Source organism: Ranitomeya variabilis, chromosome 2, assembly GCF_051348905.1.
Source record: "Ranitomeya variabilis isolate aRanVar5 chromosome 2, aRanVar5.hap1, whole genome shotgun sequence".
Taxonomy (NCBI): domain Eukaryota; kingdom Metazoa; phylum Chordata; class Amphibia; order Anura; family Dendrobatidae; genus Ranitomeya; species Ranitomeya variabilis.
The window spans coordinates 352,456,385-352,473,744 of record NC_135233.1 but is presented as its reverse complement, the minus strand read 5'-3'; the positions used below and the strand labels follow the sequence as shown (position 1 = coordinate 352,473,744).

Here is a 17,360-nt window from a genome sequence, read left to right as displayed (position 1 = left end):
AGATTGCTGAGGAGCATGACCAAGCAAACCAAAATTCATTGATTTGGGGGTGTTATAGTTTGTGGGCTGGTGGGATTAGTGTGGCAGAGCTACTTTTTTGTCCCAGTCAGGTCCTGCCAGTCTGTGTCTTCACTCTGTATTCCCATGTGATCTTGGAATAAAAAAGCACAAAATAATGCACCAGTGGTGAGTGCCACTTATTTTTCTTCTAATCAATTTTTGAAGATTGTACAGCTGCACAGTTGAGCACCATCACGTCTGACGTTCTGTTTTAACCAGCATTGCATGCTCCAGTGGTATATACTTGCAACAGGGCCGGTGGGCTGCTTTTTTTAAAGGAATTTTTTTATATTTCGTTCTTTGGATGGAAGAGATCCTCAGCTTTTACCAAATGTTACTAAATTCCTAAAGTGGTTTTAAAGACCCTAAAAATAACATTTTGTATTTATTGATTTATTTTTATATCAATGCTCTTCTCAAGTGGTGTAGCTGGTAGTGCAGCTCATTTCCAATCTGTAAACTGTTATTTATTCCATAAGCTAATGATACAAATGAGTAATACATGGAATGTTATCTTTCTTCCCTATAAAAAGAATTGCTTCCTGCACTCATGAATACTTCACTAATCTCCTAATCTCTTAGGTTCTTACAGCTTATGATATTATTGTTCTTCTTGAGAACATGTTCGGGGGATAAGACATATCTCAAAAGTGGGAGGAACATGCCCAAGTCCACATCCCACTGCAGTGACTGAGATCTTCTCCGGGGACACTGGTGACTTGATTGTGAAGTTCTGCAGAAGTGTGGTGATAAAAATGAAAAGCTCCATAATGGCCAAGCTCTTACCCGGGCAAATTCTTTTACCTGGAAAGAAAAATCGGTGAATATAAAAAACATCTAGAATAGGTGACATATTCGGCTTTTATATTACATACACATTCATTTTAAAGTGTTTATACGGGACTTTTTATTTTTTTACTATGTGCCTAAGAACTAACAGGCAGGTATTTGCTACTTACCTGCTAGTTGTGACTGCTGCGGATTCTCTTTTGCTCTGCTCTGTTGACCGGGCGTACTGCCGAAGTCATGCTGATTGACAGCCTCTCCCCACTACATAACTGCGGAGAGCCGGCTGGCAATCAGCATGACGTGGTCAGTCACACCCCATGAAACAAAGCAGCCCAGGAGAGGAAAAGCTGCTCTGTTGACTTAGAGCAGCCAAATGTTACATGGCTGGTAACACCCAGCTGTCATTTCATTTAAACATTTCCAGGTGGAATATCTCCAGAATTCGATGCCCTGTTTGGTCCAAAATCCATGTTTTCACTAAAATATACGTGTCAGAAATTAGTTTCATGTCACCCTCACCTGCAGAAAATGGCACAAAGGACTCGTTCTTCATTAGTTTACCATTTTCATCCAAAAAGTTTTTTGGGTCAAAATTCTCAGGGTTCTTGAACTGTGTCTCGTCATTGTGCACACCTGTAAGAACTGGAGTGAAAACTGTCCCCTGTGATTTGGAAAATAATTAGAAAAGTGATGAGTAAACTTTTTTTAATGCTTTTTTAAATTTTTTAATATTTTCTTTAGTCCAAATTGGTACTTACCTTCTTGAATTTATAATTGCGAATCTCAGTATCCATGGTCAATTCATGGGGAAGAGCCAATGGTGTCACATCACCAAATCTCTGGACTTCACGTATTAAAGCATCTGTGTACGGCATTTTGAATCTGTCCTCAAAATTTGGTGGACGTTGGCCAATTACGTTGTCTATCTCATTGTAGACTTTCTCTGAGGAAAACAAAAAAATTATAGAATTTTTATATGTTGTTTAAAGGGGAGCTATTATCAAAAAATTACCTAATATTTAAATCATGTTCTTGTGTTATACGTATTTTTAATATAATTTTGGAAATGTTTTTTGTTTCATATTACTATCATTACTTCTTTTTTTAAAGTTGTAATTTTGCAATTTCATGGTACTTGGGGTTTTTTTCACTCGAACCCCCTGTCCTTTCAGGAAGAGTTTATCACAAGGTTCCAGATTATCACGGGCAGAATTATAATGACAAGTAACACCGCTGTTACTGATGTCATATGTTTACCATGATTAATGACAGTTTTATGCCTGAAACGCGTCATTTTATTGCCTTGATGCAATATTTTTAATGTAGCTAGAATTATATAAATTGTACTAATAAATTGGTGAAGTTTTATATCCAAACAGCTGGATGCCTATGTTTGCTTTGTCTGCCTTTCAAGAGAAGCAAATGCTTTCACTTTTTGTGCCAAAGATCTTCACATCAAAACTACAGGAGCTGGAGAACATTGTATTTTGTGCTCATCTGATGTCATGTCTGACCCTACTACTCCTCCCTTCGCAATGACTTTTGCACATGCTCATTAGACACTTCAATACTAAAAGATAGGGTTTAGTTCTTAATATTTTGGCTATGTACATGTGTTGTTTCTTGAAACAGAAAGAAGTTAGAGTCTAAAAAAGCCCCAGTGGTCAGTGTTTAAATTGCATCATTTATGGAACAAAAGGATAGTGGAATTTTTTTTTAAAATACTGATTTAACGATAGGTCAATTTCTGATTATAGCTTTCTTTTCAGTTCTCACCAGGCTTTTAAAGGTGTGTCTGATACTAGTTACATACCTGCTATACTGGGGTATTTCATAAGAAGCAATAATGTGAATCTCACAGTAGCGCTTACTGTTTCTGTCCCACCAAAGAACATGATCATAGTGTTCATCACCAAAGTATCAGTATTGTAGATATCTGCTTTAGTCTTCCCTTCCTGTGTGCAGACAAGAGAAAATAGTGTATACAATGATAGAAAGTGCTTCTTAATATATATGTGACTACTGGTGGATATTTTTGCTTGGGAGGGGGTTACCTTCTCAATTTTGGTCAAGAAACAGTCAATAAAATCTCTTGGATTATTACTGTCCAAAGTTTTCTTGTTGATCTCCATTTTGTTCCTGATATAGTCTGCCATGAAAGAAAAGTTTTCCATCATTTTATGATGAGGTCCAGGTATGTACTTCAGGACATTTGGGTAAATGTTGTATAGCTGAAATAAAAGAAAAAATATCAAAATAGAGTAAATAAAAAACAGACACGTCTACACCCATGTAAGGCTCCCACAGGAATTTCTGTATGCTCTTTGGTTAACATATTCGCCCCCCCCCCCTTCTATAGTTAGGAGCAAACTTATAAATTTAACCAGGAGACGGTAACGAGGCAAACGAGGGGGCACAGCCAACCTTTTTATGGGTTGGTGGGAGGGGACCTGCGTGTACCTGTCGCCGGACTTCAAGGAACATATTTTATATTGGTTTCGATTCATAGATGATATTGTTTTCTTTTGGAAGGGCTCAAGAGAGGGGTGCGAGGAGTTCTTGCATATGTTGAATTCAAATTCACTGAATATTCATTTAACTTATCAAATGTCCTTGTCCACAGCTGAATTTTTGGATCTCAGGCTCTCTCGCAAGGATGATACTATCTATACAGATCTCTTTCGCAAGAGCATGGCCTCTAATGGTCTCCTTGATTTCAGGAGTTTTCACCCATACCATTTGAAGACGAACCTACCTGTCGGACAGTTTCTCAGGATTCAACGGAATTGCACTAGTCCGTGTGACTTTTTTTCCCAGGCTGAGTCTCTTACGGGACGTTTGCGTTCCAGGGGATAGCCGAGATCTCTCATTTCTAAGGCTTTTCAGCATACGAACTCCATTCCTAGGGACACTTTACCTAAACCTACCACGAGGTGCCCGGATGACAGTCTCAGGTTTATTACTACGTATCACAACCTTTGGAAACAAATGTCTGACTTGTTCAGACAACACTGGGACATTTTGAAAATTGATCCGAGAGTGTCTGACATGCTACCACCAACTCCGCTATTGATGGCCAGACGGGCACCGAACCTTTGTTTGTCTAGGAGCCACTTCATAAGACCAACTACGAGAACTGGCAGGGGTTTGCGCTTACGGGGCATGTACCCTTGTGGTGACTGTAATGTAAGCCCGTTTGTGAATATTAATTTGGCTAGACAGGATCTTTCCAAAGGCAAAAATGTTTCTACTGTGGCTATGCATTTTTACAAATCCACTCTAGCAGTACTCGTGATTTGCGGGTGGTGGGGTTACAGAAGGTTACAAATAATCTTCAAAAAATGGACTGACAGGGCGAATTACTTTGGTTGGAGGCCCGTTGGATTTATCAGCTAGGGTCGGTCGTATAAGGGGGCCTTAATGAGGATCTGCTGTATACGGGTTTCCTTTTACCGTAATTTCACCTTTTAATAAGGGATAATATTTATCCATTACCCTTTAAATTTGTGCTATGTTTCTGTTTCTTTTTCTTCTTCTTTTTCTTTTTGATGTTTTTGGATTTAGGTTTGAGCTGTCCATTTTTGTACTGTATTTGTAATAGATTATTAATTGGGGTTTATTAGTTTGTTACTTGCTGTTTAAATGCTCCTTGCCATATGTATATATTTTTAAATTTTCAGGGATGCCTTTGCGCATGCGCAGCTTTAACTATTGGCTGGTGACATACTGTTAGGGCTGGCGGAATGCACCGAGTAAATATAGAGATGTTATTTGGTGCGTTTCCCACCGTGCAGGGAAAGAACCTGCTTCTGGCAAACGGCGGCACTATATATGGCGGTAGAAGCGAACTCTGTTGCTTCACAAAGTCGCCTATAAAGAAAGGACTGTGTCCTGTTAAGCTTCACAGGAGTACATAGTAACTGCTGAGCAGATAGCAGCTTGTGGTCACGCAGTCAAGGAGGCAATTATACAATCTCCTCAGCGGAGGAGCCTGTATTCTAAGTGGCTTATTTCAGCCGGGTCCCTGAATACACACAAACGTGACCACATTGGCGCAAAACTCATCACATGAATTGATACTAGCGCATGGCCGTGCAGCCATGCAAACCTTTTATAGCTGCAGCAAGTACAGGGCCTTCCTAGAAGGACCAATGAGAGGCTGCCACAGAGCCTGAGCAACTTCAGGACCTTCCTGAAAAACCAATGGGTTTTGCTGCAGTATCTAAGCATGTGACCCTCGATCTCCAATGAGAGATCCTACCCTGGGCATGCTCAGAAGGGAAAAAGCAGGACTTAGTCCCAAAAGTGTCTGCTCGACGCTGCCCAGCACTGGCTTCAATGGCAGAAGCTGAAAAGCAGCAGTAACCCTTTGCACAGAGTCAGACTGAGTGAGACGTTGGGACCGACGTCTCCGCTGAGCAGGCTCCTCTGCGGTAGGAGAAGAATGGGAGACCACAGCAGAGATGGCCCAAGATTTCCCCTGTGCAGAGGTGGGAACTCGACCCCTAACACATACAGGACAGCGTTTTGATTTAGAACATATGTTTGCGGTCCTTTGAGGATGATGTTCTCTGCCCTGCAGGACGCTGCAGATAGGCTTGCGCAAGCACTGTGTGGTTAGGTATATCTTTAAATTTTTAAGGATGCCTTTGCGCATGCGCAGCTGTAGTTACCGGCCGGTGACACGCAGGACTGCGACTGACTTGGAACGCATGTTTGCGGTCCCCTGGGGATGATGTCATCTGCCCTGCAGGACGCTGCAGACAGGCTTGCGCAGGCGCTGTAAGGACTTCCGGTGCATGGTACGCACATGCCCGGTCTATCTGGAGCGCACGCCGACACCATGTGAGCGTGGCAGCCAAGTAAGGACTGTCTGTTGATTTCCCTGTATTGCGCCGGCGCCCTGACACTTTTTGTGGCTGTTCCGATGTGCTATGATTGCTGGGCACATGTGCTAGCAATCATTAGCAAATTAGTAAGTGCACTTACTACACTATATATACCCGACATGACAGACTGTTATTCACTTCCCCTGACAAAGCTACCGTGTGTAGCGATACGCGTTGGGAGTGGGGCCATTGGATTCCAGTGAGTGGCAAGTATTATTATTATGTGCATATCCATTATTGTTCTTATCTTTTTCTATATTGGCACATACCTTGGGCTTGATGTGGGCCGTCCTGCACAGTGATTCTTATAGAGTTTATTTTATCATTCTTTATTGGTGGAATATTGTGATTATATTGTTCTCTATTTATGGAATTATTATTATTGCATATATGTGGGGATTGTCCTACATTTTGAGCCCGTGGTTTGTTGCTATGTACACATTTATTCTTGTATGGGTCACACTCACTGGATTTCCTTTTAGGGGACATTTATTCTCTTTTCTGTCTGGTTTATGCACATCCTTATATATAAGGGGTGCTTTCTTTTGGGTATGTCTTAACATGCTTTTTAAATGTTTTTATGTCTTTAGCACTTTTCTGCCTCAATAAAGCCTTGTTTACATTCATATTGGTTGTGTGTGCACTTGTTTTGCGCTTCTTTTCTTCTTTTTGTTGCTATTAATGTTTTGGCGCAATAGTTGCACCCTCCTTAGATTTGGTTTCATTATTTCTAGTGGTGACTACTCATATTTTTCTTTGCGTTCATTACAGAACGCTGCATACCATGCACTTGGGGGTTAAAGGGCCGGCAGCTGGCAGGATACGGCTGACGCCCGAGCATTGTAGACTCCGGGGACCTGCCCGCGGACCCCATGAAAAGTTTCCCACCCCCTGCCCTATACCAACTGGGTCCCCATTACCTTGGTTCAGATGGTTGGTTTGATCAGGACCGCCTCTATTGTATCTCAGTGGGATGGTGGAGGCTCTGCAGCACGCAGAGACTAGTGTCTACGGTTGCACCAACAGAGATCTGGTTTTAGAATACTTTCCCTCTCTCTCTTGTGCACAATTTGGTGTGGTAATTGAATCTCCTAATACTTGGGAAACCACATATAACACATATGTTAAGAAGGAGAGGAATATGCAAGCTGAATATGGGACAAAACAATTCTGTAGGGTTTTATAAAGGAAAAACTGGCAACTATAGGATATTTATTATTTATTTATTATTATCATTTTTTTCTGTTTAACTTTTTTTTTCTCTCCACTTGGCAAGGTGAAACTACATACCTTTTAGAAAAGGAGTTTATTTAATATCCTTTTGAGAAGCTCTGGTCAGAACATATGGGTCTTTTTTGGTCACACATGATTTTGTTGCAGGTAAGTGGAAACACATAAGTTTTCACAGTTGTAACTGCACCCACATTGGATAGGGGTGTATATAAAAGTCCCCACAAGTCATTTTGTTTTACTCACCCAAGGAAGGTTCTTTTAGAGTAAAAACGCGTTTTTATGCTTTTTTAATTATCGCAAGCATGAAAAAATCTTTAATACTCATGGTTTTTAAATGAATTTAATTTGGCAAATACAAAGTGTCTTCACCATTCTGGACATCGCCCGAAGGAGTGGTTCACATCTGACATCTGTTAGAGGATTCATTCCACCAGAGGGGAGCGCCTCCGATTTCTTTTCTCACATGATTATATTTAAATAAATGTTAATTTTTTTGCTCAGAAAAAAAAATAGACTGTTGTTCATGGAAAAAAAATTGGACATTCCCTAAAAATAAGCACTAACCCATCTTTAGGCGCAACAAATATTATAAGACCCTGTCTTATTTTTGGAGAAATTATTTTCTTCTACAGGTCGATCCATGTGTCCTATAAATGTCATTTACTCTGCAATGTAGTTTGGCCAACAATGAACCAGTAAGAGTAGTAAGGAAACATTGCTATAGAAGAACCATACCCGGTTATGTACAGTCTGCGTAATCGCCGAGTTTTACAGGAGGCAGATGCTTCAGGACAAGCTGGGGTCTTTTGACCTGGAGAGCCTTTTCAGTAGTTTCTTCAGCGTTTTTTGCATAGTCTTCACTGGCAGTGGATTTTTGTTTATTTTTTTACATATAATTTAGTGAAAGCTGAATGAAGAATTGTCAGGTCAATTCTTTTAACTGCTTTACTGCTCTGAAAACCTAAATTGCTTAGAAAAAGCTCAAAAGCCAGAACGTGTGCACATCAAGTCATTGTAATATTGCAGCGTAAATCTTCCTTATTTTTAGCATTTATTAAGTGCCTTTTCAGGTTTCGGAGAGGACCCACCATAAAAAGATGTAGTGTCCCCATACCGTAATATTGTCACATCTCTTCCCTGCTCCATCTACATGTGTTTCAGTCACTAGGTTCCCACTACGAGCGACGTTGGTGATAAAGGTGATGTACCTCTTCACAACACACACGCTGCCCAGCCAGGGATTACCAGTTAACTGGCCAAGACCTGTGGTATCAGTCAGCCAGGCTATTGAGAGTGTGTGCTGTCCAGCAGCCATTCAGGGATAATCATCTGTCCACAGTGGCCAATGGGGCAGTACCACACTCTATATAAATTCAAAGCTTTCAGCCTTAGTTGCCACTTGCCAGATATTGTGCCTGGAAGCCCCCTGGACAGATATAGACCTGACTTGCACTGATTTCATCTCATTCTGCTTTCCCTCCTGATTCTGACCTCGGCTTGTCTGACTTCTCTCTGGACTGACTTTATGGTATCTGACCCCAGCTGTCATCCTTGAGTTGAATATTTTCTGTGCTGTACTCCCTCCTGAATCTGACCAATCTCTATTTAACTATACTAAACTTGGGTTCCCTCCTCTGGCCAACAGCCACTTTGTGAAAGAAACCTATGGGACCCCAATGTAATTACAGATGCCCGTATAGGAGATTAAGGGTGAAAGCCAGGGTTTCCTCTGGGTTCTGCCAGTTGTGTTGACTAGCACTCCATCTGTCCAAGGCTGTCTTACTGACCTATAGGCTTTTGACAGACTTTACATATGGCACACAGAGCACCTATAGCTCCTTAGTGCAAAATCATAAACTACACACACATGCTGAGCACATAATTCTTTAATTGGAAATGTAACGTATATGAAATGTGTTCTTAAATCTAAGGTTATACTTACTATTCCCCATCGTGAGCTCATAATTTTGAAGTTGTCTTGAACACATTTTACAAGCTTTTGGAAATTTTCATCTTGATATTCAAACCGACTACCAAATACCACAGAGCAAATCACATTGGACATAGAGCGTAATATGTGGTAATTGGGATCTATAGGGGATCCTAAAATAACACATACAAATAGGTAAATCAAACGTTAAAGTTCAGGGTTCACAGAATTGATGTCTTGCTTTTGAACGGGGTAAGTTGTGTGGCATAACTAGGTTTACTGTTGTAGTCAGTTGTGATGATCACACAGGGCTCTTCAGCTGGCTCTCATTAATGGTGCCTCACAATTTTATACTGGGAGATGGTGAAATGACCTACTGCTAGCCAGCAAGAGCAGTGTGTCAGTCACACCTGGTGCTAGCTGCCGCACGGCTGCGCAAACTTGAGGGCTGAGTATACTCTCCACACGCCTCCCGGTTGTGGCAAGGGGCAACTTTAGCAGTGCTCTTTCCTGGTGGCGAGCGGTAACCCAGCTGGTGACCGGACACACAAACAGCAGACAGGGCAAACACACCACACATGGGTACCACCATACAGAACTGAATCAGCAACAGAAGGAGGAAATGGCAGGTTAAAATCTGCCTCCCATCAGTCATCTGACTGCACTGTGGCAACGCCCAATCTCCACCTCCAGACCACAGCATAATCGTTGGGAGCAGCAGTGTCTTGCCTCAAATCAATGCTAGGAGTGCATCTGCTAGAATGCGACAACTGGACTGAGCAGGCACCCCAGCAAGCTCCACCCTCGAGGCACCCAGCCAATCAAAGCCAGTAAATAGCAATAGAGAATCGGGGTCCGCCAAGGAGAGTGAGGGGCCCACACAGGTATGGAGCTACTAATCCTGACACATAAGGCATTTCAGGCTTGTGACCAGCAAAACTCTTAGGCCCAATCCATCAAGACATTTTGTTTGCTAGTCTTCATGAACTATGTCCTGGAGTAAGATGTGACAAATTCATTAAGAGATGTGCACCTTCTAATACAGTACATATGTCAAATGCCGCGTTCCACCACTCCAGCTGTGGAGCATTTTTGTCAAAATTTACACCACATTTGTGGAGTAAGTTATGAATACAGTTCATGTGAATCGATTGATGCAAAGCTGCCCATTGCACTACTTGGTCTACAGGCCATGACAGTAATCTGTGGCCACTGGACAGGAGCCATGAAACTAGCCTCTTACATTGATTTAGCCAGCCTAGTGCAAAATCATGGTTGCAGTATTAAGCATATGTAAGGAGATGGACATATTGATCACGTGATGGTGTCTCCGCAGCTATCCTCCATGCATTTGCATATTTCCCATAAGGGATGGGGGCAGTGTTCTGGATCACTGCGTTGAGAAACACGTGATGGTGTCTCCGCGGTGTTGGATGTTTTGGTCTCCCCGAGGCCAATCATCTGTTCCTTCACAGCCTTTTACTAGGCACTGCTCCTAATAGCCAGATTCCTACTCCACACTGATGAGGGGCAAACACCCCGAAACAGCTGTCAGGAGTGAGGTTTTTCTGGAGGAATCCAGACTCTTTTGCAGAGATTTCTGTCTTTTTCTGTGGTAGCTTGTACCGACAGCTTTGAAGATGAATTATGTGAAGAACACCATCCGTGTGACGTTGGAGCCATCTATCCGGGCAAGGAACAGTGTGGTCTTTATCGTTCGTGACCTTATTGAGGAAAAGGCTGGAGGAAAACGGGAGAACATCTATAGTATCAATGAGTTCCCTAATCAAGGTAACTACGACGTTACTTTTATGTCGGAGCATTATTGCCTGAATATCTATGAGTGGTTCCGGAATCATGCCGGAGATCCCTGTTTGAAGGGAGTCAAATGTGAACCACTGTTTGGTCTTCAGGAAAGGCAGGTGACTATCACTGTCTGTAACCCCTTTACTGAACCTGCATTGTTGGAGAGCTTCCTCTCACAGTACTGTGACTTTGTTTCAAAGGGAGAGAAGCAAGTCAACTGTTTAGGAATCTTCAATTGTCGATACAAGTATCGTGTAAGATTCAGAAGAGATCCTGGCAGTGTGGGTTGTTTCAGACACCCTTCGGCGAATTTTTCGGTGGCAGGGCATAGGGGTTTCCTCACGTACCCTGGGCAGCCTCTGTTTTGCAGGAGATGTTTCTCTTTTGGACATGTTCAGGCAGACTGCCAGAAGGGGCAGTGTTGCCGAAACTGCAAGAAGGAGGGGCATATGGCTGGTGATTGCCCGATGGCTAAGACCTGTGACGTCTGTGGTAGTGGTGACAACATGTATAAGGATTGTCCGATGAGGGCGCCTAGATGCTCAGAGAGTGAATGGAGAGAGGAGGAGGAGAGAAGGAGGAGGTTGGCGATTATCAGAAAGGAATCTGAAAGAATGGAGAGAGAGGAAAGGAGGGAGAGAGAGAGAGAGGGAGAGGGAAAGACGCTCTGTGACTCCAGAGGACATTGTGCTAGCACCCCGTGGTTCTATGAGTGATGCCCAAAAACAACAGAAGGAAGATAAGGAGTTTTGGTTGGCAGCAAAAAAAGTAGAGAAGGGGTTTAATAAGGAAGAAGATCAGGAAGAAGATGAGGAGCAAGATGATGACTCTACTGTGCCTGAAATGTTTTCTCTTGAGGAAGCAATGGATGCAACGGAGGAAGACGTGCGCATTTCTGAAGCTGAGAGCCTGGTGCACCCCTCAGATCCTCAGAATATTGGAGGGTTTTCTTCAGATGAGGACAGGGGTGGGAAGAAGTGTCAGAGGGAGGAGGATGGGGAAAGTGATGAGGCATGCAGTAGTATGCCTCAGAGGAAAATTGGGCCAGCTAAAAAAAAAAAGTGGAGTGAGCACGAACGTGTTAGTGATTCAGGGAATAGCTGTTCAGTCCAAATGGCAGAGGAGGACAATGGTGATACTGGGTAGAATGAAAGCTCAGTGGATCTGTTGTTTTTTTTTTCCCTTTCTGTGAGTCTTGACCTTTGTCAAGGGCTTTTTGTGTAATGTGTGTAGTTTTTGTGGAAATTTCTCCATTGTGTTTTTTGTTTTTATAGTATGGGTTTTTCTATAGTTTCTCAAAATGTGAGAGTTTTTAAGAAAGCGAGAAGGAGAGCAGCAATTTTGGATTTTTTAGCTATGCAGAGTGCATCTATTTTTTGTTTGCAAGAATGTGGGATTGTGGATGGTGTGAAAGGGGATGAGTGGTCTTATGGTGCGTCTGTGTGGTCTGGTAGTGCAAATAATAGAAATGATGGTGTGGGTATTTTAGTTAAGGGGCAGGAGGTTGTTTTGAATAATTATTTGGTTGTGGAGGTGGGGAGGTGTATCTTAGCAAATTTTGAATATAAAAATGCTAAGTTTTGTGTTATCAATATTTATGTGCCAGTAGAAAAAAATGAGCGTAAGTTATTATTTGAAAAAGTGAAGCTTTTTGTTCCAGGAAGAGTGCCTGTGGTGATTGTGGGTGATATGAATTGTGATGTGGGGGGAGTGAATGTGGATGTGTCTGGAAAAGTCTTGCTGGAGTTAAGGTACCTTCACACGAAGCGACGCTGCAGCGATAGCGACAACGATGCCGATCGCTGCAGCGTCGCTGTTTGATCGCTGGGGAGCTGTCACACAGACCGCTCTCCAGCGACCAACGATGCCGAGGTCCCCGGGTAACCAGGGTAAACATCGGGTTACTAAGCGCAGGGCCGCGCTTAGTAACCCGATGTTTACCCTGGTTACCAGCGTAAAAGTAAAAAAAACAAACAGTACATGCTCACCTGCGCGTCCCCCAGCGTCTGCTTCCTGACACTGACTGAGCTCCGGCCCTAACAGCACAGCGGTGACGTCACCGCTGTGCTTTCACTTTCACTTTAGGGCCGGCGCTCAGTCAGTGTCAGGAAGCAGACGCTGGGGGACGCGCAGGTGAGCATGTACTGTTTGTTTTTTTTACTCTTACACTGGTAACCAGGGTAAACATTGGGTTACTAAGCGCGGCCCTGCGCTTGGTAGCCCGATGTTTACCCTGGTTACCAGTGTAAAACATCGCTGGTATCGTTGCTTTTGCTTTCAAACACAACGATACACGGCGATCGGACGACCAAATAAAGTTCTGGACTTTATTCAGTGACCAGCGACATCACAGCAGGATCCTGATCGCTGCTGCGTGTCAAACGAAACGATATCGCTAGCGAGGACGCTGCAACGTCACGGATCGCTAGCGATATCGTTACAAAGTCGTTTCGTGTGAAGGTACCTTAAATTACTGACTTTGATTTGAGTGATATGCAACGTGTGTGTAAGGTTAACCCTTTGTTAGATACCTTTTTTTCTGATAGTGGAAGAGCACAGTCCAGGTTGGATTATTGTTTTATTTCTAAAAATATTATTCCTGTTGGATATAAGCAGGATAGGGTCGTTTTTTCGGACCATGTTTGTGTGTTGTGCGAGTTAGATATTAATGTTAATGGTGTGTTTGGAAAGGGTTTGTGGAAATTAAATGTGAAATTGTTGGAAAATGAAGATGTGAGGAAGAAGTATGCGAGAAAGTATGAACAGTGGTGTAAGAGTAAGGAAAATTTTGGGAATGTTTGTGAGTGGTGGGATTGGGTTAAGAGGCAGACAAAAAAGTTTTTTAAAAGTGTGGGGTATGAGTTTGCGGCAATTAAGAGGGAGAAGTTTGTTAAGTTGAATGCCCGTTTATGTTTATTGTATAAATTGAGGGATGGAGGAATGGAGGTGGAGGAGGGGATAAAAAAGGTTAAAAAAGAAATTAATGAGTTTTTGGAGGAGAAAGGGAAGAGTATTATTTTTAGGGCAAAAATTGATAGAATGGAGCAAGATGAAAGGTGTTCGAGGTTTTTCTTTAAAAAGGTTTTTGGGAAAAAGCAGAGTATGGGTGTTTTGAATGCAATGGATGGAAGAGAGGTAAGTGGGGAGGATATGTGTGAAGAGGTGGCTACGTTTTATGAGGAGCTGTATGCAGTGAAGTGGAGGGATGAGGCTTTGGAGGAGGATGTACTAAGTGTATTAGAAAATAAATTGAGTGAGATGGAGAGAGAGAGAGTGATGGGTGAGGTGACAGATGATGAGGTATGGAAGGTAATGAATAGCATGGCATTAAATAAGACTCCAGGAGAGGATGGTCTTCCTATAGAGTTTTATAGGGTGATGTGGCATGTGATTGGTAAGGATTTTGTGGATGTGTGTAAGTATATGTGGTCTAGTATGGAGGTGGCTGAGAGTATGCGTGCAGGGATGGTTGTGTTAATACCTAAAAAAGGAGATTTGAAGACTTTAAAAAATTGGAGACCGATAACGTTGTTGAATTGCGATTATAAGATCTATGCGAAAGTAATGGCGAATAGGATGCGTGATGTGATAGAGAGTGTGATTGGGGATGAACAGTATTGTGCGGTGCCTGGGAGACGTATACATGAGTGTGTGTGTATGTTGAGAGATTGTTTGTGGGACTGTATGAGTCGGAAGAAGAGTGTATTTGTTTTGAGTTTGGATTTTGAAAAGGCGTATGATCGGTTAGCACATAGTTTTTTGTTCCGGGTATTATTGAGAATGGGGTTTCCGCCTGATTTTGTTTGGAGGGTGAGGAGCTTATATAAGGACATTTATAGTTGTGTTTTGATGAATGGTTATGTGGGTAGAAGAGTGAATGTTTTTTCAGGTGTGCGACAAGGTTGTCCTTTGTCTCCTGTGGTTTTTATCTGTGCAATTGAACCATTGCTTTGTATGTTGAGGAAAGATAAAGTGATTAGAGGTGTACAAGTGCCAGGAGGTGGGGGGAGGGAATGGAAGGTTAGTGGTTATATGGATGACGTGTGTGTGTGTGTGTGTGTGTTGTGTGATTCAGAGTATTCTGTGAGGCGGGTGAAGGTATTAGTGTCTATTTTTTGTGGTGCATCAGCTTTTAAGGTGAATTGGGAGAAGAGTGAGTGTAAGGTTTTTGGGGGAGGGGTTTTAAGTAAGGATGTAGGAGTGAATGAGGTGACTGGGTCTATTAAGGTTTTGGGGGTGAAATTTTCAGAGAGTTTGGATGGGAAAGAAAGTTGGGATGATGCGAAAGGAAAGGTTGAGCGGAAGTTATGTTTTTGGAAGATGAGAAGTCTTTTGTTTTTTGGAAAAATCTTAGTTATTAAAAGTGTGATTTTGCCTATTTTCTTATATATTGCAGTGGTCTTTCCGCCGGGGTATATGTGTATGAGGGGGTTAAATAGGATTCTGTTTGTGTTTTTGTGGAATTCTAGAATGGAGAGGGCTAGGAGGGAGGTTTTGATGAAGCGTCTAGAAAAAGGTGGATTGGGTTTTCCAAACCTTGAGGTGTTTTTTGGTGTAAATATTGTGGTTTTTGTGTTAAGAGTGATTAGGATGGATGGGAAGTTTTCTTGTCTGTGTAGGTTTTTGTTTGGGGCGTATTTATTCCGTTTGAGGTGGCGAGAGAGGGATCTGAGGTATCCGGTTGCTTTTGATGTGCCTAGATGGTATGTGTGGGTTTATAAATTTTTGGTGAAGTATGAGTTGTGTGATGTGGATGTTAGGTTGTTGAGTAGTAAGAAGGCTGTGTATAGGATGATTGAATGTAAAGAGACAGAGTGTGGAATAAACATGGTAAGAGGGAATGATATAGAAAAAGTATGGAAGAAAGTGCGGTTGGACGGTATGACGAATAGGCAGAGTGAGATTGTGTGGCAGTCTTTGCATGGAGTGTTACCAGTTAGAGAATTTCAGAAGAATCGTGGGTTGGGGAGAAGTGATATGTGTCCGAGAGGTGGGTGTGGTGGAAGGGAAAGTGTAATACATGTGTTTTGGAATTGTCATTATGCTAGGGAGGTGATTGGAAGAATGGGACCGTTGTGTAAAGAATTGTGTGGTGTGAGCTTGTTATCGTTCGAGTTGTTCATGTTTGGCTTGGGAATGTGTGATGGAGTGAAGGAGAGAGAGTTGTGGTTAATGGTTGCATGTATAAAGGAAGTATTATGGGATGTGAGGAATGTGTATGTTTTTAAGAGGAAGGAAATTGTAGTAAAGAATAGTCTAAAAGTGATTTTGGGGAAGATGTATGTGTGTTTTCTATGGGATAAAAGGAGAAGGGGGGAGGTGGATACCGAAGGGATTTGGAAGGTGAAGAAGTGGAGATATCTTGTAAATATGCCTTGATTTGTTTTTTCTGATGTTGTATCAAACTGAAATTTTCCGATGATGATGGGAACAGCTTTTGTGTTTTGGATTTGACGCAGCTGTTTGGGATTCTTTCGTTGGTCTTGGATTTCTGGACCATGGATTTTCCCATCTGAGGGAGAAAAAAAAAAAAAAAGAAACAGCTGTCTGTGGATGGATACCATGCTTGGCATAGGTGGTTTTCCTGTATTGGATGTTTTCCTTTACTGGATGCTGCCTTTCCCGTGGTTGTTCCTTCCCGGGGAAAGGTCTGGCTATTCACTGCTTGCGTTGAGAAACACGTGATGGTGTCTCCGCAGCTATCCTACATGCATTTGCATATTTCCCATAAGGGATGGGGGCAGTGTTCTGGATCACTGCGTTGAGAAACACGTGATGGTGTCTCCGCGGTGTTGGATGTTTTGGTCTCCCTGAGGCCAATCATCTGTTCCTTCACAGCCTTTTACTAGGCACTGCTCCTAATAGCCAGATTCCTACTCCACACTGATGAGGGGCAAACACCCCGAAACAGCTGTCTGTGGATGGATACCATGCTTGGCATAGGTGGTTTTCCTGTATTGGATGTTTTCCTTTACTGGATGCTGCCCTTCCCGTGGTTGTTCCTTCCCGGGGAAAGGTCTGGCTATTCACTGCTTGCGTTGAGAAACACGTGATGGCGTCTCCGCAGCTATCCTACAGACATAGAAATGGAGGACATGAGCGGTGAAAGTCAATATAGGGACCTGTATGCAGTGGCCGAGTACTGACGGGGGTTTGGAGTCTTTTGTCTGCCCTGGGCACTTGATTACCACGATCAAGTAGTTCCGGAGATACTACCAACCCCAGTTATTGTGGTTCAGCCTGAAGGGAGACATGCAGTGTTCACTACTCGGGGGACATGAGAGTCCATAACCACTCCAGAGTACCAAGAAGAGGTGGAGCCCACTGAAGAAGGTAGGCAAGACTCAGCTCCATCAAGTTCAGTAAGACCGGATGAAAGCCAGCAATTATTACATTGTGCTCAGCTGTCAACCCAAAGAAATTGCAGAGAATTCCCCAGAAGCATTGAGCAGTGGTATGCTGAGGGGAGGAAGATGGTAGATGAGCTCCAGGAAGGACTTTCGGCCTTTACTTCACTCTGGGCCTGATGCAGATGTGCAGGTAGTTCCAGTGAGGAGTCTGGAAGAAGATGAAGAAATTCCAGGAAACTCCTGAGCAGTGATCAAGGTGCCCTCTGGGCAGTTGTAGTTACTCAGTTGCTCCAGCCGGCTATT

The 17,360-nt window shown here is 42.8% G+C and overlaps 1 protein-coding gene and 1 long non-coding RNA gene across 2 annotated transcripts in view; one reads left to right on the top strand and one right to left on the bottom strand.

Moving 5' to 3' along the window:
• LOC143805870 (uncharacterized) overlaps window positions 1-4,182 on the top strand; it is a 144,083-nt gene extending 139,901 nt beyond the window's left edge. Inside the window, exon 2 of the long non-coding RNA XR_013221349.1 lies at window positions 4,085-4,182. This is a non-coding gene — a long non-coding RNA (uncharacterized LOC143805870). The remainder of the gene's footprint in view (window positions 1-4,084) is intronic.
• Window positions 506-17,360, bottom strand: part of LOC143805868 (cytochrome P450 2F2-like) — a 97,690-nt gene continuing 80,835 nt past the window's right edge. The window contains exons 5-10 of the mRNA XM_077285600.1: window positions 8,914-9,074; window positions 2,904-3,080; window positions 2,663-2,804; window positions 1,608-1,792; window positions 1,369-1,510; window positions 506-864 (exon numbers count right to left, since the gene is read on the bottom strand). Coding sequence (XP_077141715.1) covers window positions 662-864; window positions 1,369-1,510; window positions 1,608-1,792; window positions 2,663-2,804; window positions 2,904-3,080; window positions 8,914-9,074 — 1,010 coding nt within the window. The 3' untranslated portion in view covers window positions 506-661. The remainder of the gene's footprint in view (window positions 865-1,368; window positions 1,511-1,607; window positions 1,793-2,662; window positions 2,805-2,903; window positions 3,081-8,913; window positions 9,075-17,360) is intronic.